The sequence below is a fragment of the Myotis lucifugus genome, unplaced genomic scaffold, assembly GCF_000147115.1.
Source record: "Myotis lucifugus unplaced genomic scaffold, Myoluc2.0 scaffold_10, whole genome shotgun sequence".
NCBI classification, from domain to species: domain Eukaryota; kingdom Metazoa; phylum Chordata; class Mammalia; order Chiroptera; family Vespertilionidae; genus Myotis; species Myotis lucifugus.
In genome coordinates, this window is record NW_005871058.1 from 11,354,655 (window position 1) to 11,375,815 (window position 21,161).

Below are 21,161 nucleotides of genomic sequence, written 5' to 3' on the forward strand. Positions count from 1 at the left end.
AGAGTGACCCCAATGAGTTCACATCCCAGACAAAAGCAAAGACACCTGGTCCCTCCTTATCCTGATCCCCGGTACAGGCATGATTTCTGTAGGCTTTTAGAATATTGAACCCAACTCACAGACCCAATAAACCCATCCAATAAACTGGCTAATCTTGAAGGTAACTCAAGCTCTCATGAACTGAAACAAGAATGCAAGGCTGTGGTGTGTATGTGCAGGTAGAGTCTCAATTTAAGAACCATCATTACAGGCAATTAATACTTAAGAAGTGCCAACTCTGTGCCAGGAGTTTTAGAGACAGAATCCCCACGAGTCCCCACAACTACCACCGAAGCAGCCAAGCAGATGGGGAAAGAGGCACAGAGAAGTGGAGGAAATTGCCTGCAGCGTACCACGGGATCCGACGTAGGCCTGTATGACTTCAGAATGCAAACTCTTTCCAAATAGCCACCTTTTAAAATAAAACATGGCAATTTCCAGGTACAAACCAACAGCCCCAACTTAAACCACTGGGTTGAAGGGATACCCTGGGTTCAACTATGTTTTTACAAGTTCCCATCTTCTTAAAATGTAATATTTGAGGGTTAGTATTTATTGACAAACCTTTTGAATGTCTCTGCAATGTTAATTATTTTTGCTACACATTCTTTTATTGGGCTGAAGCCAATTTCCTGACCTCCGGTCCATTTATCTGAAAGTAAACTGTGAAATACTTCCATTCTACATCCTGGTGATTTTTCGTGACTTGGGCTAATGTGTTGTTTCAAGATATGAAAGCTCAGTTCTGGGATGTTTTCTTCTAATGTTCCTTTGATAATCTTCTTCCACCTATTATCTCTGTTCTCTCTTTCTTACACGTCAAATAGTTGAAGATTGGATCATTTGAATAGATATTCTAGTTTTTTTCACTTTTCTCTCTATATTAGGGAATATGAATCAGCTAGGAGTAAAAGAATATCCAATTAAATAGTAGCTTAAATAAATTAGAGGTGTGTTTTTTCTCACACAAAAGTTTTTTAAAATATATTTTTATTGATTTCAGAGAGGAAGGGAGAGGAAGAGAAAGATCGAAATATTAATGATGAGAGCGAATCATTGATTGGCTGCCTCCTGCAGACCCCACCCTGGGGCTCGAGCCCACAACCCAGGCATGTACCCTGACCAGGAATCGAACCATGACCTCCTTGTTCATAGATTGATGCTCAACCACTGAGCTATGCCGGCTGAGTGTCTCATACAAGAATTTAAGAGGTATTATTTCAGAGGCTCAAGAATGTCAGGGCAAAGCTCTCTGGGACTCTTTTGGCCTCGAACCCAGGGCCACATGACTGAGCCTGGAATAGAGGGACACAGTAAATCATTCTACTCATGATGGGGGGCACTGCAAAGTCATAAGCATGGGCACAGGGCATGGTGGAAAGCTGGGGCCGAACTTTATGGCACCATCCTCAGGCACCTCCAGGACTCAACCCACCTACGGCCACTCTTCCTTCTCATTGGCAGACAATGGCAACTCTTCATTGTTTCAAAGTCTGTATAACAGAACCTAAGGATCCCTTTGCCAAAGATGAGTCACGGGGAAGAGAATATATGATGTCTAAAAACTTCCTACACTGAGCCAAGCTGCCTCTAGAGTCTAGACCAGTGATGGCGAACCTATGACACGCGTTTCAGAGGTGACACGTGAACTCATTTTTTTGGTTGATTTTTCTTTGTTAAATGGCATTTAAATATATAAAATAAATATCAAAAATATAAGTCTTTGTTTTACTATGGTTGCAAATATCAAAAAATTTCTATATGTGACACGGCACCAGAGTTAAGTTAGGGTTTTCAAAATGCTGACATGCCGAGCTCAAGGTTCGCCATCACTGGTCTAGACTGTCCCACTGCAAGGCGTCTCCACCTTCCCCAATCTCGACCCGTCTTCGTTCCATCTGCTGCCCCTGGGATTCCCTTCTCACCCAATCAATCTTCTGGAATTCCCGCTCCTTTCCTAGCACTCACCAGACTTTATTAGAACCCCTGTCCAAAGTCACTGAGGCCGTTGTAGTGGCTGCATTCACTCACCTGTCAAAGGTGGGCAATAGCAGTGCCCACACTGCTCCAAGCACAGGGTTGATGTGAGGATGAAGCAATGTAACTCCCCTCATCAGTGTACACTGCCTGGTGCATAGGAATTCCTTAATAAATTGTAGTGTGGTTTTTTTTCCTTTTAATATGGAGGTGGGGGCATGCTCATTCTACCTGCTGACACTTCCAGGAACCGCAGCAGTCCCAGGCGGAACTCTGAAGAGCGTTCCCCATAGAAACGCTGCCCCACACGGCGATTGTGTTCTGTATCGCTATTATTACTCCCGAAGATTCTGTGGCCGCTGCTTCACTTAACCTACAAGTTCAATGGGCTCTCCTGGGCTGGCCGGGCAAAACACAGCGCCATGAAGAACATTACAGCAAGGGGGAGATGTGAGTGAGATTAGACACGCCTCTTACAAATGAACCTTTGAAACAGAGCCTCTCTTAAGTTTGGTATCACCTAGAATTTAATGTTGTGAGAGAAGCTGCTTTGGAGACTATGTTTACAGTGAATAAGAGATATTTCACTGACCTGACCTCTCTGAGCAAGAACCTTAGGAGGCCAGATGACAGAGGTGCTCAAAGCCAAAGATGGGGAGCAAACCTGTGTTGTAAAGACAACCAGGTAGACCTCGGAGGCGGGGGTGTTCATGGGAGGTCACAGTCAATACCTTGGCTTGCAGAGGCTGGGCGTCTTGGAAAGAAGCCTCGGAAACAGGGAAGACAGGGTGCTGAGAGCAATGCCGGAGGGGTGAGCACCTACTTGTTGGTGAGGAGCTGTGAAAACAGAACGGGCTTTAACCAAAAGCTTATAGGAATATATCCGGGGCCCAAACAGAAAAGAAACAGGGAGACCCAACATTTGAACATGAAATGGAGTGGCCAGAAGAAATATAAAAAGTTTAGCTCTAAGACTGAGAGGCTAGACGAGACGGGTTTGGGGCTTCTGTGGGAAAATGCTTGACGAGGTTTAAATATCACTCTAACCTGAAGCTAAGCTGCTAGGTGTCAGGCTATAACTGTGAGACAGTCAGGACACTTCCCTGCAGTAGAGTTCAGCATGAAGTTGACTTAGGTGCACAGGACAGCAATGAGGAGGGTGGAAAAGAGTGAGGGAAGGGATTTTGCAAGAAACAGAGGAAATAGAGAAAGGGGCAGGCTCGTTTGCACACTGGGCTAGTGAGAGCCAAGAACGAACCTGAGTGAGATGTCCATCTGCTTGAGCGGTGCAGGACCCTGTCTCCAGCCTGTTGGTGCACCAGGCGTCCCAGGCATATGCCATGTCTGCGATTGCATGTGGACCTCAAAATGGCATCAAGGTCTTTATTGATGCTGAAATACAGGTAGCAAACAGGGCATCTCAGGGATGTATCCGACTCTGTAGCCTCACCTGTACTGGTGGAACTGACTTCTCATGAGGCATCCGTCTCCTTATTAAGTGACTGTCACTGTGGAGACTTCTCCGCACAGGAAGATCAAATCCATCCCCTGGTGACTTCTAGCTCCTTTCATCCTCATTCTGTTCCCTGGAGCTGAATAGTCAAATCTAATCCTTCCTCCCCATGAGAGTCATTCTCCCTAAAGCTTCTCTCTTCTAAGGTAAATAGCCCACATGACACAGACTTAATAACCACGTCAATGATCATTGTATGGTGGCCTAATGTATATAAAGACCCATGCCTGTGCTAAGTGGGATCCTAAAGTGAATAAATTATCTCCTTGCTCTTCAGGCAAACAGAGTGAAGACAGAAGCATGGACGATGGACTCTAAATCAAAGAAGACTGATAAGTACTATGATAAATGTTCAAAACTTGCTATGATGTAGCTATGGGGAAAGAGTGACCGCTTCAACTTGGGGAAGCCAACAAGGCTTCTTAAAAAGAGGTGGGATTTGAGTCAGAGTTTGAAAGATTTCAACAAGTAGATGCAGGAAGGAGGCAGGTGGTGAGTGGAACCAGCACAGGATATAGACGTGAGGACCTTTGTTAATTTCCTGTTTGACCTTGAGCATAAAGTATTGCAATTACAGTGTTCTCTAGACTGCAATTCCCCCACTTGTTTGCATGCATCTCCTGGGATCTTTACCAAATGTCCTGCTGCAGTGACCATGCAATCCATCAAAGACACCCCCGGTGGGTGGGAGATGGGTTTATGGTACTTTGTCCTGATCGACTCTCAGTGAGCACATGGAACTCTCTGTTCCAATGCTTCCTAAGTCATTGGGTAATAATCAAGGGCAGGATTTGTCAGGCAATTAGCATCAGTATGAGGGTTTTTGAGGCCTGCCTGAAAACTGTGCAAGTCATTCCCAGGCGTCAGGCACCATCAAAGGTCAGCACCCTGGCTCACCCTACCCTGGGCCTGTTAAACACCCCTCTGCCACCCACTCTGTATCTAAACTTTAATTTCTCCCAGTCGTGTCTTTGGTAGAGAAGAGAGGAAGTCAAATTGAATCGGGGTGGTGTTGTTTCCTTTCTACCTCCTGTTGCTGTAAATGAATCTGGAAAATCCCTCCATTTGGTATGAACATTTTCAAGAACCTCAGCTCAATCTGACGCATACTGCAGGCCTTTCCACTCTTGTATTTGTATTTTGTCAGAGCCACTGACAAAGACTCTCTCTTTGACTAAACTTTATTCAGGCTCCCCTGAGCCCACTAAGCCCCTTCCTTGGGCATGCTCTCTACGAGCCCAGGTTTGGCAAGAATCCTGCTAAGTCAGTTTATCCAGAATCTCCCACCCTTGCTATCTGACCAAAATTCTTCATCCCCGACCAACAGCCAGGTACTGCCAGGTCACATGGCCTGCCCTTAGCAAGAATCTTATCAGGTTCAGTTTAACCAGAACCCTGACTTACCCCTGAGACTTCCTCTTTTTTTTTTTTTCCTGAAGACTATAGTTTATTGTCAGGAAAAATATAAAGCATACATTTTTTAAGATCATTTTATGCTGACATTATGAGAAACTGACCTCTCCAAATAACATGATTGGTGTTGTCGTGCTACTAGTGAATGCATTCTACAGGAATGTGGCTTTACCTTCAACTCTGAGCATATTACACTTACATTTAAAAAAACTTTGGTAAGTTTAATATTTAGTAGACCACATCTGATTTGTTGAAGACTAAGTTCTTTTACTTCTTCAAGATATTGCTTTTTTTTTTTTCACCTCTTTCTCTGCATCTTTATCCTCTCTGGTAAGACAAGGAAGCTGTCCTGCCAAATTGTAGAACCTCATGGCATCATCTGTTTGCTTAAGACCCTGTAACACTTGGAAAGGAACATGTAATTGGATTTAGAAAAACCAGGGTGTAGATCTTCAACCTTAAGGAAATTTTGCAAAGCTGCTTGTACAGTTGAGGATGGTATTTTTCCAAACAGAGTAGCAGCCATCTTTTTCTCAATCCAGCTCAGTTTTGAGACAGCATAACAGTGTCTTGCATTGAGATAATACAAAAAGGGTTCTTTGGGTAATAACTGGATTGCTTTATCTAGATGTTCCTTGAAGCGATATCCATAGTTGATTTTGTTTTGAAAGCTCTCAAACTCGGGTACATAGCCACACAAAACCGCATACCACAGATGACAATGTCCATTCATGGGTTCTCTAGTAACAGCTTTATATGTGCCCTTTCGTGTTTTGCAATTGTTCTACAATGTTACGTATATGTTTAGAATCAGGAGAAAAGTGGGTTGGGTTTTGGTTTTGAATATAATATGTATCAGGTCCCATCTCTATTACATGCCAGCTTGCTGGGTGTGAGAAATGAGAAGTTGAATGATTACTGGACAATCTCTGTCCTCAGTGAATCTGCCTCCCTGGGCCGAATGCCCCTTCCTGTATTCGCACTCACCTCGCCAAGACCTGGTGGGATTCTAAATGGTTTCTGCAGCCACGGCCATTAAGCTATGTACTTCTGAGCTCCAGTAACAACTGTAGTCCATAGTATGTGGCTTAGCTATTGATTTTGTGCATTTATTGATTCTTGAATTGTTTTAAATGCATATACATCATCTTCCCCAAAATGACTGTTTTTTAAAATGAAAAGAAAACATTTTTAATATTTAACACCCCTTAAGTTGACTAGACTGATGTATATTATGCGCAATAAATATTAGTTTTGTTGGTTAAAATTCACTTTGAGTCACCGAAGAACTGACTTTTCCATAATCACTCTTCATTTGTCGTCCCCCCCCCCCCCCATGGATCTTTTTGCTTAATATTCTCATGGTTTCATGATCAATAGTATGGCCACAAATGTCTATTTCGGTTAAGAATTTGGATAGAGTGTAAACAGCAGGAATTCTATCCCTAGAATTGTGGCATCGGATCTTTTAATGAGTTTTTATGAATTTTACTATGGCAATTTTTAAAGCTTTTCCAGGGGTTCCATTTGACTATAATCTTTGATTCTGAGAGGCAGAGGTAACATGATATGGTGTGAAGCCAGAAAGACCAGGGTTTGGATATCAGCTTAACTGATAAGAACCGCCAGCAAGATATCGGACCTCTCTGAGCCTCCGTTTGCTCATCTGTAAAATGAGAATCATAACACCTGCCTCTCAATGTAGTTAAGATTAAGTATTTGTATAACACCTGTGATCGGTGCTCAGTAAACATTTGCTGAACAGAAGAAAGTAAAAAAAAAAAAAAGAAAAGAAAACTATCAGGAAAATACCCACATAATTGTCCTGGAGGGGAGTGAGAATCCTTGCTACCCAATAAATTCAATAAAATAAAAAAATAAGATAAAATAAAGAAACTTGGACTTGCCAACTTAAAAAAAAAAAAAAAGATGCAGAACCTTTTTAGAGTCAAATTACACGGGCAAAGGTCAGCCACTCCTTCAGTTAAAAAGCTGGGGGCAGGGCTTAACCAGGAAGTGGCAATCCTTCCCCTAAAGCTTACTTCATCAACCTGAGTCCTAACGCTGAGGAGGCCCCACCAGATGAAGTCTTAGATCCCACAAACCTTCCCAAATGAGAAGCCACGAAGACTTGGTGAACGTTTCCTCTTGCATTTCGTGGAGGGAGATTGAGGTATAGAAATACCCTTACTGCCACCTACCTGAAGCCGGAGGAACCACTGACAGCTGCCAGACCAGGTAACACCAGGAAGCACCTGTCTTCGTTCTCAGCCTTCCCGGGAGGACACAGTTGGGTCTTCAGTCCTGGTTTTACTAGTCATGAGACAATCTAACTAGGGGAGACGTTTACTGAGTTGACTAAAAAGTTCTTACCATGTCAGTCTCAGCACATTTTTAAAACAAGAAAGGGAAAGAAGATATTTAGGTTTCTCTTTCATTTCTCCTCTGCTACCAACGGTTGGGATAGTTCAGTTAAGATTCTATAACGGGCCCTGACTGGTTTGGCTCAGTGGATAGAGCATCGGCCTGCAGACTGAAAAGTCCCAGGTTCGATTCCGGTCAAGGGCATGTACCTTGGTTGTGAGCACATCCCCAGTAGGAGGTGTGCAGGAGGCAGCTGATTGATGTTTCTCTCTCATCAATGTTTCTAACTCTCTATCCCTCTCCCTTCCTCTCTTTAAGAAATCAATACAATATATATTAAAAAAAAAAGATTCTATAACGGGCTGAATCACCTTTAATAGGATGCAGCTGTCTCTCGTTGAATATGTCCTATGTGATGACATGCCAGCAGGTCAGTGGTCCATGGAGATGCTGACTTCCTCTCTGGAGCAGGGATGGGGCTGAGGACGGGAGTCCTGGGTTTGAGCCCAGAGTCCTGAGCAGCCTGAGGGAACTTGGGCACAAGGTCTAGTCTTGGCAGACCCCATGGGGACTTCCTTGAGTACCAGGCCCAGATAACATGGGAAATCTCTCTCTCTCCCCTCTAGAAAGCTCCCTCCTGTCTGGTGCCTGCACTCTCTGTCCTACCATGAGAGTCTTGGTCCTTTTGACCTAAGGCTCTGTCTCTCAGTTTAGATCCTATTGGGGAAAGCTAAGGCATTTTACCACATTTCTCCAGCCCACCTTAGGATGAAAGAACAAGTCATACTCAGAAATGACAAACAGGGGAGAAGGAATGAAGACATTCAAAGGCCTGAAGTTTGGAGAAGGAAGGATTAGTAAGAAGGAAGGAAAGTCTTTTAAGGGCATTGGGGCTAAGGGTGCTCAAGGGGAAGCTCAAGGGGAAGACCAAGTTTAGTTCATCTTTTGGTCTGGGAACCTCCCTGGAGATGAGGATCTGTCCTCCACTCCCACCCATGAGTTACCCTCGGGTCTCAGATATCTGTGTCCAGAGCAATGCAAGTTAGCTCTTTGGCGGAGCCTGTTGCCCAGGGGACCTCCACACCCCTCATATCTGGGACAGGCCATGCAAAGTTCTGCCCAGCTTACCTGGGGCCCTGGTCATGGCAGCCTGCTTCCTCTTTTCCTGCATCTATTACCTCCCACAGGGAAGTGAAATCTAACCTCAACAAACAAATCCAGGACTAGAAAAATCCCAAAAGTGTATCTGGCATTCACAGGAGTTTAGGTGCTTCCCCGGCAGCTCTGGGCTCCCCCTCTGTTCCCACACCCCAGCGCCTTCACCGTGGGGCTCCTGAAGGACAAGCCAGAGGAGACCCCAAGGACTTTGGCCATTTTGGGGGGTTGGGAGAAAAGAACTCTGGGAAGGAAAAGAGGCCAACAAAAGGAGTTGTGTAACCTTGTTTTGGAGAGTAAGTTGGTGTAGTTTGCTATAGATAAGGAGAGAGTATGTAAATATAAGGTGATCAGAGTATAATAGCCGGATCCGGAGTCATTCATGGAATGGAACACGTTTCGACACCCTCTCTAGGGTGGGGCAGAGCCCACCCCAGGTCTTAGGCTTTCACGAGGGGCAAGGCCCACCTGTTCCCCTCCACCTCCCACTCGCCCATGCCTGACGCCAGGTGTGCGCACTTTAGACCCAGACCTCAGAATCAGCTCTTCGATTTTTTCTGTTAGTCTCTACTATGCCTCCAAAAGTAGAAAGTTCTGGGTCAGGAACTGTGCTGGTTCCTAGGGCTTTAACACTGACCATAGGACAGGCTGGCCCTGCCCCCTGACCTTGCAGTCCAGGGGAATCACAGGTAGCTCACTGTCTTCAGTGAGGGCAGCAAAGGGACCATCACTGAACACCTGCTGCACGAGGCACTAGACCTGCAACCTCACTTAACCCCACAACAGGCAGAGAAAGCAGAACTCTCATTCCCTGAATTTACAGACAAGGACTGTGAAGCCCAGAGGAGAAGGAATTTTTCTAATACACTCGCAGGGTCAGCCATAGACAAAAAATAAATAAACGTGGCTGACATGGCTGATCGATGGTACTGTCTTGCCCACCTCTTGCCACACAGAGCCCCAAATTAGCCTTTTTCTAGTTTCCTTAAAACCACTATATGAAGAATCAGCCACTCAGCCAAAATGGTGCTCATTAAAGTTTTACGCCAACGAGCAACATGTCCCTAAAGTTCAGCGGTTCTCAAACAACCGCGGCATTAGAACCGTTTGAACTGCCCAGCCAGTGTAGCTCAGTGGTCAAGCATTGACCTATGAACCAAAGTCATGGTTTGATTCCTGGTCAGGGCGCATGGTCCCCAGTGTGGGGCGTGCAGGAGGCAGCCAATCAATGCTTATCTCTCATCATTGATGTCTTTATTTCTCTCTTCCTCTCTGAAATCAATAAAAAAAAATTTTTTTTTTTAAAAAGAAAGAAAGAAAAAGAACAAGTCTCACGGGTCTGATTAGGGAGCTAGTTCTTCCCTCCTGGCTCTGACCCAGAGCTCAGGAGCTCCACTCAGGGCTTTGTTTCCATGAACATAAGCATAAACCTGTGGTGTAAGTTTCCAAAGCCCAGACCTTGGGCTTTTACTTTCAACAAGGAATAGCTGAGAGCAGAAGGGGTCCAACGTGTGATAACCTAGCTCACTGCTGCTTTAAGACTTAGCTGTCCATTGAGCAATAGCTCTCCCTTAATTCACAATGAGGATTAGTAAGGAAAAATAAACCTACACTTGTCAAATGCATTTACAGTGTCCTAAGTAATACTTTCATGTCTCCATGCATTCTCTTTGAGCCAAGTGCTTCCCAGGCCCTGGTCCCAGCACCCACCCCTTCCGTAGGGTTGCCCCATTCATTGGGGTGCCACTGTCTCAGCACTGCTGTGCTCTCTGCTTCTCTCTCGTCCTTGACCTTGCCTGTTGCGTGGGCCAAGTACTCCCTTCCTTTCTAGCCTGTAGCACAACAAAAACTCCTTTCACAAATGGAAGGACTTTGTGGTCCTTCGTGGCCTCAGTGGCTTTCCCTCCTTTCTGATGCTCCTGAATCAGCATTTAGCAAACTTATTTAAGTTTGACCTTCCTCTCTCCAACAATGACATACATACACACACACACACACACCCTTAAAGTCCTCACGCTACATGAGAAAGGTCCGAGGTTTTGTTTAAAAAAACAACGCAAACTTAGATGGAGGTGTCCACGGAAGCATAATATTATGGTTTGAGGAGAGGGTTCACCCTTCTACCCAGTACATAGTTCCTGTAGGATCCAAATGTCCTTCTGCCCACAGTGTCCTGGACTGTCCAATTCAAAAGGAAGCTTCAAATTAAAAACCTCAGCCATCCCCTCCTGACACAGTCCAGCTCTGGGCTCTGGCCTGGGCTCAGCCCCTTCCACACCAAGTTGCTGCCCAGCCTTCTGCCTGCACGGCCTGCTCTCGCCGCATCCTTTTGGGCTCACTCCTTGTGTTTCTCAGGTCGCACAGTCCTTGTCCACTTCAGTTACTCACACCCACCTCAGGTCTCAATATTGCTAAGCAACATCTTTCACTCAGAAGAAAGCAAAGTAGACTTTTAACAAAAAGAAATGCCTTCCCAGCAGGGGACCAGAAAAGGAATTATTTCATGAAGGCTTACATTGAACAAAATCAGTTTCTTATATCTATTTGGTTATTCATATGAAAATAAAACCCTTCCCTCCCTGTCATTTTTTTTTCTTGTACTGATCTTTCTAAACCATGTCTGTGATCACATCACTCTCCCGCTCAAAACTGAAAAGCTCTCCATTGCCTCCATCAGTAGTCTTAAAATTTGTTAAAAACAGCAGTTTTTTTTTTCAGATGAAATGGAAGTACCAAGTATGGGAAGAGATAGAAACAGCCCTGGCTGGTGTGGCTCAATTGGTTGGGCGTTGTCCCGTGTACCACCAAAAGGTTGCCGGGTGGATTCCTGATTAGGGCACATGCCCTGGTTGTGCGGTAGGGAACGTGCACGAGGAGGCCAATCAATGTGTTGCTCTCATCTCTCTCTCTCTCTCTCTCTCTCTCTCTCTCTCTCTCTCTCTCAATAAATAAATACGCAAATCTATACAGGCTAAAGTAGAGTGTAAAGGAAGAAGGGAGAGAAGATGGGAAGGGCCATACACCCAGACAGCTGGCCTTCTCATTTGCCCACCTAGAAGAAGACCTTTAACTCCCAAGAAGGCCTTTAGCTGCCCTCCATAGTCTAGGGCTCCTTTTGAAATGTACGGACTGACCAACATGAGCAAATGCAAAGCTTTCAGCCTAACATTCGAAGGTCCCCATAACCTGGCCCTGACTGCCACTTCATTTATTGTCCCTCCACATGCTGAGTCCCCGGCTAACCACTCTTCGAACGTCCTAAATTCATCCATAGACTCTCTTCTACCCATCCTGTCCTTAGCCCCACTATCCACCCACCTGCCTAAACCCTTTTATCTTTCAAAGAGCCATCACTCGCCCTTGATTTGCACCTTCTATTCCTCCCCATCTTCCTCGCCTGGCTCTGCACCTCCGCTCCAGTCCTAGCTCACTGTTTGGGATTATCTATGTCCAGGTCTCTCCTTCGTGTCTCTATGAGACTGAACTTTCAAAAAGAGCCCTGACTTTTCCATCTCCGACTACTCCTACCTCCCAGAACAAACTGAATAGATGCTTAGTAAATGTTCATTCAGTTTAACCCCTGTCTCTCCTGACCGACAGGAGGCGCCCACAAGTAGAGGACACGTGTGGACTTTGTCGTTGCAGGCCCGCCATGTGCACCACCAGTGCGTGCGACCTGGAGGAGATCCCCCTGGATGATGATGACGCAAACAGCATTGAATTCAAAATCCTGGAGTTCTACGCCAAACACCATGTCTTCAAGAGCACGTCTGCTGTCTTCTCACCGAAGCTGCTGAGGACCAGAAGTCTGCCCCAGAGAGGACTGGGGAGTTGGTCAGCAAACGAGTCGTGGCCTTGCAGAAGTTCCCGATCTAGTGAGAAGACCATAAACCTCACCAAGAAAAAGTCCTCTTGGAGATCTCTCTTTGGAGTAGCAGAGAAGGATGAAGATTCAGAGAGCTTGCCTACGGAGATCCAGGCTCAGGGTTCAAAGAGATTGGAGTATGAGGGTGGTCTTCACACTCAACAATGTTCTAGGTCCCTTTCCAACGTGGAGCAGCGCTTAGAGAACCAAGGTAGGCTTTGATGGGATTCTTTTTCTCCTGCAATTAAATCTTTCCCTTCTTTGTATGCATGGTAGTTCATCGCTTCCCAGCTGGTAATGCAGCCTTAAGCAAGGCATTCGTTGTGCCTCAGTTTCCCAAGTTATTGATATTTAATAATAACTGCCCTACTTTTCTCAAGACTGAGCAGAGAGGAAAGGGTGGCAGTGAAAGGTGATGGGATTGGTTTTCTGGCTTCACTGTCTATGAATAAGCTTACTGCCCAAATTCCTAAACTTCTGTGTCGAAGACCAGTACTAGTATAAGGGGAAGTGCTCTAGCCAGGGGCTCTGGCTGCCTCTCTTCCTGGGGTAAGTCAACTCACCTCCCTGGGCCTCTGTGTTTCCATCTGTACATTGGGGTATCTCGCCCTCCCAAGCTCTTAGGAGAGTTGGAAAGATCAGGTAGCTACATACAGAAATACTTTTCAAAGTCTAAACCACTCTACAAAGACAACTTGGAAGCACTCTTACAAAATCTCCCCTCAGAGGGACAAAATCCATTGTATTGAATAAAACATTTTCATAAGAGACTTCGTCAGAGAGTTGACCTTCATACACCAAGCTTGGCATAAGCTTCTTTTTCTCCTTCAACAATGTCGTGCCTGATGCCCAGATTTTAAATGAAAACGCCTCTCCTGCTGGGCTGACTGGACTGTGTAATGTATCTATCATTAGTCAACAGGTGGCAGTAATGTCTCAGTTTTTAAATCTTGTGACGGGCCTGGAGAATCAGCTCACACATGGACAGCTCTAGATCATTCACTATGGTCAAGGAAACGTCTACTTCCCAGTAGACATAGAATTTTAGAGCAAAAGTGAGGGTGGGATTATCTGGGGAGCTCCCCTCCCCCAGTGGTACAGCAGCTCCTTCTGCTGGGCGTGGTCGCTGAGCTCTGGAGCTAACAGAGCCATTTGAAGGCATCTAAACAGGCTTTTCTGCTTGGCCTGTTCTTTGGACTTTGCCAGGAGACAGATGATTTTACAGACTTTCATCTTCTGGCTTTCCTGAGATGAATGACATTCTGTATTTCCATACTACTCAAGTGTCACTTGACCTTTATTTAGTTCTTAACATTTTAAGATGTCTGTATAGGTAGATAGAGAGATATCCCTAAAAAATAGAAAAAGTTACCTCCTAGGTAGACTTAGCTTTAAACATTTTTACACAGTTATCCTCTCTTCTCACCTATTTTTTTCTTCCTTGCTTTCTTGTTCAATTAATTGTGTGGGTGGTTAGTTGGTTTTATGTTGGGTGTGACCCCAGAGAGCCTCAAATTCCCTTTCTATTTTGCCGCATGTAAGTCAGAGCTCAGCAGTTGGCATCCCCAGGGTTCTTTTAACTAAAGGTCACAATGAACCCTGGGCTGCCATTTCCAGGCCTCAGGCTCCAGGCTTAATTGAGGACTATGAGGTGATGTCTCAAGACCAGAGTCTAGTACGGAGAGGTCTTATGATGTAGAAAAACGGATGTCAATACCAATTTTTTAGAAACTACCAACCCAGGTTCTTTTACTTGTGAAGCTCTGGTTTCCCCACAGCTGTGATTCACTACATGTGAAATGTGACAGCCAAGAAAGGCTCAGCAGCACACGTATAGTGACAAACTCGGAGAGCTATGGCTTAAAGAGTGTAGAGGTTATTTTTCTTTTTTACAAATTTACTTTTATTTCTTTTCTTTTCAGTAAGTTTAAATCCTTGAGGGGTACAGCCTTACACAGATTCGGCGTCCGTTGGCCTTAGTAGGAAGGTTGTTTCAGAATTTAGCACGAGCCATGCGACTGTTTCCGTGAGCATGACTTCGCTTTCCCCCGGTGGCTCTGGTTTTGTTCGGTTTGCCACCAGGAGTCACTGTGTTGTTCTTTGCCTTGTACTCATAAGCACATCTCTTGCCTAGACAGAATTCCGTTTCATCTTGAGCATCAACATCTTCCATTTTAAGAAGAGCTGTGTGCTCCCTCTGGTTCCAGAGACCCTGCTTACAGCCAGCAAAAATGGCCTGGGCCACAGCCTTCAGGCATATCTGTCACTATGGAAGTCCTGTCCCAGCAGGTGTCCCAGGTGGCCTAGAGGTTACTTTTCTCTCCCATAAAAGAAGACCAGCGTTTGGCAGCCCAGTCCTGACATGGTAGTTCCATAGTCATTAGGGATTCTTATTCTTTCCATCCCTTACTAGTGGCTTCCAACCTCAAAGTGACCCTATATTCTAAGGTAGCTGCTGGGACTCCAGCCATCATGTCTACAGTTCAAGCAGGAAGAAAGAGGCAGCAAAGGAAGGACAAAAGGGTGTCTTCTTTCTAAAGAACTCAGCTCCCTTTTCAAAGAGCTTTCTTAAAACTGCACCCAACTTCTTCTTGCATCACATTGGTCATTCTTAACTGCAAGGGAGGCTGGGAAGTGGAGTTTTTCAGCTGCAACCATTGCTGCCTCTGACATTTCAGGAGGGAAGAAAACGGATACTGGATGGGAAATAGCACTCTCAACCATATGGAAATCTCTCCCAGACTTTCTGCCCCTTCTCTTTAAATCAAAAGTCTCGGGCCAAAGGCTGAACGGCACCTTCCCAACTCTGCTCTCCTTAGCCCCACAGTGACTGCCCAAAATAGATGCCAAAGACTGGGCAGCCTTTCTGTTCTCTCCCCACCCCCACCCAATTTCCCCTTGCCTATCAGGTGGAACCTACTCTGACAAGAAAGGAATCTTTTCTTTTTTCAGTGTTTAAGATTAAGGTGTTCAAAATAGGAATCCTAACTAGAGCTCGTTCATCTGAGTCAAAATGCATTTGCTTACGATCCACGATCTCCCCCCCCCCCCACCCGCCGAGAAACCCATATACTGTACACAGGTAAGTCAGGTTGGGTACTTCTGTAACTGCCAGGGTCCTGTGATTGCCCTGCCACATGGGGGTGGGGGGGAGGAGGGACAGCCTTTGGGAACTTTAACTGCTTTCTTTGGGTGCAAGATGGGGCATAATGAGAACCATGCACTGATCATCTTAGGCTGCACCAGGTCAGAGAGGTAGAAAACATACGCTCTTCTTTCCCGTGTCCTGTGGACACTGCAAACGAAGGTTCCCGTTGGCTTTGGGATCCAGCCTCTTGCCATATCCTTGCCAAGGGCTGTGGGTGCTGAGAGTTCAAGAGGAGGCTGGTTGGGCTGCAAGAAGGTGATTTAAAAGTGGAAAGTATATTTAGTTTGGTTGTTTAAATGGGAATGAAGGCATTGATTCTTCTGTCCTTGACATCTCTATTCTCTAATTCACGCATCTGTTATTGAACCCCATGGATGGAGCATGACTTTTTAAGGAAGCCATTATGCCTTTTTAAAAAGGGGACATAGGAACCAAGCAGCAGTCTCCAGCGCCCTTCTGGGGATACCCAGGGAGTGGAAGGAGAACACCAAGACACACGCCACGGAGGAGTCCAGGGAGAGAGGCACAGGTGTCCCTGTGGCAGCTCCACAGGATGTCAGAACCTGCGTTTTACACAGTCCCTCCTGAGACCCAGGCCCTGCCTCTCGCCTTTCCTGATTTATAAGGGGATTTTCCAGACACAGCCACCTTCCAGCCGAAACCCCTCTCTGTTACTTCAAGCCCGTAAATGAAATAGTATTACTTTCAAGCATTACACGATACAATTGCTTCAAATGGCATCAAAGATAAAGCTTGTACAAGCTTCTAAAAGTTAAGGACTTAGGTAATGAATCAACAATGAACATTTTGCTCCCAAACAAGTCAGAGATACCGCCTGCCCACCCCACCAACCCCATGTCCCCCCAGGGTCTTTCACAGGCTATGACATTCAGGGAGCCACTGTCCTTGAAACCTTCACGTCCCAAAATGTTTTTGCTTCACTAGTTAAGTGTGCAAATACATGCCGTGCTCTTTTCCTGGATTATAAATTCTTGAAGGTTGTGGGTTGCATTTTATGTGTCCTCTCTTCCTAATCAGCCTTAGTTGGACGTTTCCCAGTAGATCTGAAGGAGAGAGGAAACACGTGACTTTTTAAGCAAGGAGAGCTCAGTGTTTACTTGATAATGGACTTGAGTAATGAATATGGCCTGAGAGCAGGGATATTTATCTTTCTCCAGTGACCAGCCCCCAAAGGCTTGTCAAACTATTGAATGTCCTCCTATGCACATAAGGGCCAGCTCTCCAAACTATAAAGGGTCTGGGGGAAAAAACAGAATAAAAATAAAAGCATAATGAGCATTTCCTCAAGCAAAGAACTAAGCCCTCCCTTTTGTGTTTCTTCCCTCACAAAGGGGAAGGGGACCCTAGTTTTGCAAGACTTCAAACAGAGGGTGCGAAAGGATCCTGGTTTCAAAGTGGCCATCATTCCTCGGTGGGCTCCTCCCCCATCCCAGCCTCTGCCAGGCAACTGCCATTGCTTTCTGAGGAATGGCCTGCCCTGCACACACACTCTCAGGCCTCTTTTCAGATCGGGCAACTGTGCTCAAGGCTGCTCTTTTCAGATCGGGCAACTGTGCATACCAATATTGCCACCAAGTTCTGGGAAGGGCTCTCAGCACCGTTTTCTCTTGTTTCAGGTGTGGACCCCAAAGTTGCTTCCATTGCCAACCGAGTTGCTGAAATTGTTTACTCCTGGCCACCTCCCGAAGAGCACACCCAGGGAGCAAGCGTCAAGCGTCAAGGGAACTTTGCTCCTAGGACCCTCTGTCGCTCGGAGGGCCTGAGCTCCCAGCCTAGAGCTGCAAGTGGGAAGAAAGGTAAGCTCTCCTCTGAGAGTGTGTGTGGGGCTGGGCGTCTCCAGGCAGAGGCACAGGAGCATCCATGTCCTGACTCAGCTCGGCTCTGCGATGTAGGAATCTCAGCTGACCTGGACCAAGGGCAGAACGGCAGCCCGCTGGAGGCACTGACCTTCAGCTTGAGAGCCCAAGCCAGGGGAGTGTGCCAGCAGAGGGAAGCCACATGCCAAGCTCACTGCTAAGTCCAAAGAAAAGTCTGGTGAGGGAGAGGGGAAAGTACACAGCGTGCAATCAACTTTGTCCACAGGGGGAAGTACAGTGTTAGATGTAATCGTGTTAGCCATGGCCAGGGACCAGTTGGCTCATGGGAGTGCAGCGGGTATGGATTGAGCACCGGCCCAGGGATGTATATATTATACTAGAGGCCCGATGCACGAAGATTCATGCAAGAATGGGCCTTCCTTCCCCTGGCTGCCGGCACTGCCTTCGCTCCGGCCCGGAGCCGCCTTTCCGCCTTCCCACGCTGCCCAGAGGCCCAGAGTGGCTGGGGCAGTGTGGAAGCCTGCATCCGGCCCAGCTGCTCGGAGCCTGCATATGCATATTAACCCACCATCTTTGTTGGGTTAATTTGCATACTCACTCCTGATTGGCTGGTGGGTGTGGCAAAGGTATGGTCAATTTGCATCTTTCTCTTTTATTAGTGTAGATAAAAAGCAGGGGGATGGGTGTCAGACACCAGGCCTAGGGCAGAACATGAAGCAGAACTGAGAAGCAGTGACCAGACTGGGTCAGTTGTCACCAAAACTGCAGCAATAGCTAGGACCGTAGATCCCATCGGACTCGCAGGAACTCTGGAGTTGGGAGTAGGACCAAGTGTCACGGGAGGGGAAGTTCAGTCCTGCACACCCACTAACGACAGCCCTCTCTCCCGATTGTCGTCCCCCAAACTCCAGTGGGGGCTGAGGGGCAGAGGTGGGACCTGGGTCTGCGGCACAGTAAAGCACGAGGCAAAAGTGTCTTCCAACCACGGGAGCAACGTGGTGAGCTCACCAACCTGTGCTGTGCTGTTGGGACCAAAACTCCCACAGGGGCTTAGAGCGAGGAGCTGGAGGGGGACACATCGCAGTCTGCGGAGGAGAAGGGTCTCCCCTTTATTGCTCCCTTGGGCGTGTCTGGCGATGTAAAGCAAAGCCCTAAGCCAAGCCAACGCTAAGGCTCTTACCCTCCGTGCACACGGGGAATCTGGGCCGCTACAACCTTCCCCGAGAGGCAGCAGCAGCAGATACAAACTGCACATGGGCGATGAGACACGCATTCTTTCTTCTCCCAGGTGACTCGAATCCCAGACTCCCCACGTCCCTTGCCCTTCACTTGACCTTCTTGGGACGGGACGTGCTAGATTAGTTTCTTGGCCTTTCTCCCTTTTATCGAGAACAAACATGAGGACTCCATGACTTTAGAGATTGTGCCATAAGTTAAAAAAAAAAATGTTCTCTTGGTAACTGGCTTTTCTCCGTTTGGATTCTGTGCTAAGGCAATGACCATTTCCCTCATGTCTCCTTGTCAGCATGTTTGAGACAAGAAAAGCCCTGCTACTCCACCTCCCCCGTTCTGACAACACACCCACTAGAGCCATCTCTGGATCCCCCTGCCATTTTAGCCTTTGGGGTGGGAGAAAACTTATCAGTGTTATTTATTTATACCCCACCTTGTTGTAAAGACACGGCGTGCAAAGTAGACATTTTGGTATCATAAAATAAATGTGAAGGACAGTGGAAAAAGAAAACAACAGCAGGAAAATAAGGTGGGTTTAGAAGTGAGTTTAATTCTCAAAATTCAGGGCAGAAAGACTATACCCCCTCTTAGATCAGGGGGGGGGGGCGGAGGGGGGAGCATGAATTTGGCTCTACGTTGTCTAGCAGCTAACACCAAGGAGGAGTGTAGTCAAATGGGGAATTGATGGGGTCCATGTGGGAAAAGCACCATCTGCTCAGGAGAAGCCCAAAGACCGGGGAGAAATCTCCCCTAAATACCTTTAGAGACAGGATCATGTGTAGCGGAACTAACATCTCCAACAACATTGTTACAGTAAATAGAGTGATGAATTTCATGGTGAGAACTGGGGACTCAGGGAAGGAGGGAGAAGAAGAAAGGAAAAGAGAGGGAATCTGGGAGTGTTTGTGCCTAATCAGCAAAAGGGAGGTATGATTTAATTTTCTAAGAATTACAAAGCATTCATCTTCCTCCATCCCTAACCAGGCTAAGCACGGTCACTGGGAAAATTTAAGATTTGTTTTATTCTGGGGAAAAAAAATAACTGGATTTTCCCGACAGACGGAGAAGACCAGATAATAGCCAAAATCGTCGAGCTGCTGAAATACTCGGGGGATCAGATGGAAAGAGAGGTATGGAGCTTGGCCTAACGGTTTGTTTCTGTGCCCGTGCACTGGCACATGAGAACCGACTTGTACGCCTTGTCGACGTTCTGGTTTACACTGAGTCCTACATTTTATTTCCCTTGGAATCAAAATTCTTCATTCTGGCAGCGTCTCAAAAATGAATCACTTTGGAAAACATAACTAAACCTCCTGGAGCCTCCTTGGAATTTCTGGAAAGGAGAAAAGTAACTGTTATTGTAAGAAAAGACACCAATAAATTACAGATTCGCTGCACAGAATTCTGAGCCTAGCTCCCCATGTAACTGATCCTCAGGGAAGTTTAGACTCTTGTGTTGGCCCTGCAGCCTGGATGGATATCTGTGACCCACAGCTGCTCGGGCCTGGAGCCTCCTCTGAAATCTCCCCCGAGTGGCTGGACTGTTCTCTGCTCCAGGGCTCTTAGCAATTCGGCTGGGGAGGCCGGTTAGTGTTACTTGGAACTTTGGATTTCCTGCCGTTTAGAAGTCGAGACCCGTCATTCCAATGAGAAACATGTGAGAGGCGCCTCCAGATGAAGAGGTGGTGAGCTGGCTCCCCCTGTCCGCGGAGGGCTTCTGAGCGCCGCCGCCTCCATGCCAGTCACCCGCAGGTTGCCCAGCTGTCTCTGCGGTCTGTCAGTCAGGGACTGGCCTGGGGACCTGGTTCCTTGTTTGGCCAGGATCCCCGGGGAAGGAGCCCAAGGAGCTTCTGCAGGAGGGGGCATGGCCCTGGCCACCCCAGGCACAGAGTGCTCTGTGCTGCTCTCTCAATGCCATTGTCAGACGGGTGCCTCGAGGATGGTGCCCAGGGAGCTGAAGGGCATGAGAGATGGTGCGGAAGGAGACACAATGAGAAAACCAGGGATCTGAAACTAAAGAGAAGGGGTGTATGAAGGTCAGGGCCACAAGTAGGGGGTGAACAGGGGTGCAGAGGAAGCAGAAAATAGAACATGGTACAGGATTTAAGGACACCCCTGCGCTCCAGCACTAACATCAGTGGGTAGGAGTTGCAGGGCGACGGGGATCTCCCCGTTTTAAGAATGACCTTTCCAGCGCTTGCGGCTGCCTCGGGAAGGGATGATCTTCCCGTCACTAGAAGAATTCAAGTAGATGCCAATAACCAGGCGCAGTTCAGTTCCTGAACTGGGAGGGCTCCACCACAGGACCCCGAGGGTTCCTCACAGCTCGAAGCTGGTCGCTCTCATCAACCTCCTTCCAGCGGCCTTAGCAGTGACCAGCAGCAGGTCAGGGAGGCCAGGGCTGGGAGGCAGGACGAAGGCAACCCCTCTCGTTATGGACAGAGATGCTTTTCCTTTCCTCCACCAATGACCCCTTAAAAAAAAAACACCCCTTTGATACACTCTCTTGATGATTTGTGATGATACTTGGCATTATTTATGTAGAGCACATAGTTGTTCCATATATACATACATACATATATATATATATATATGTATATATATATATATATATAT

The 21,161-nt window shown here is 46.7% G+C and overlaps 1 protein-coding gene and 1 pseudogene across 2 annotated transcripts in view; one reads left to right on the top strand and one right to left on the bottom strand.

Annotated features, from left to right (window-relative positions):
* Positions 1-6,926: 6,926 nt before the first annotated feature.
* Positions 6,927-21,161, top strand: part of BCL2L14 (BCL2 like 14) — a 20,442-nt gene continuing 6,207 nt past the window's right edge. Inside the window, exons 1-4 of one of the 2 annotated variants that reach the window (XM_014451699.2) lie at positions 6,927-7,180; positions 12,062-12,537; positions 17,112-17,291; positions 19,605-19,675. In XM_014451699.2, the coding sequence (XP_014307185.1) occupies positions 12,114-12,537; positions 17,112-17,291; positions 19,605-19,675 (675 nt within the window). In that variant the 5' untranslated portion in view covers positions 6,927-7,180; positions 12,062-12,113. The remainder of the gene's footprint in view (positions 7,181-12,061; positions 12,538-17,111; positions 17,292-19,604; positions 19,676-21,161) is intronic. The other variant, XM_006084247.3, reaches the window with a different exon arrangement.
* Positions 14,254-14,984, bottom strand: LOC106696258 (annotated as a pseudogene).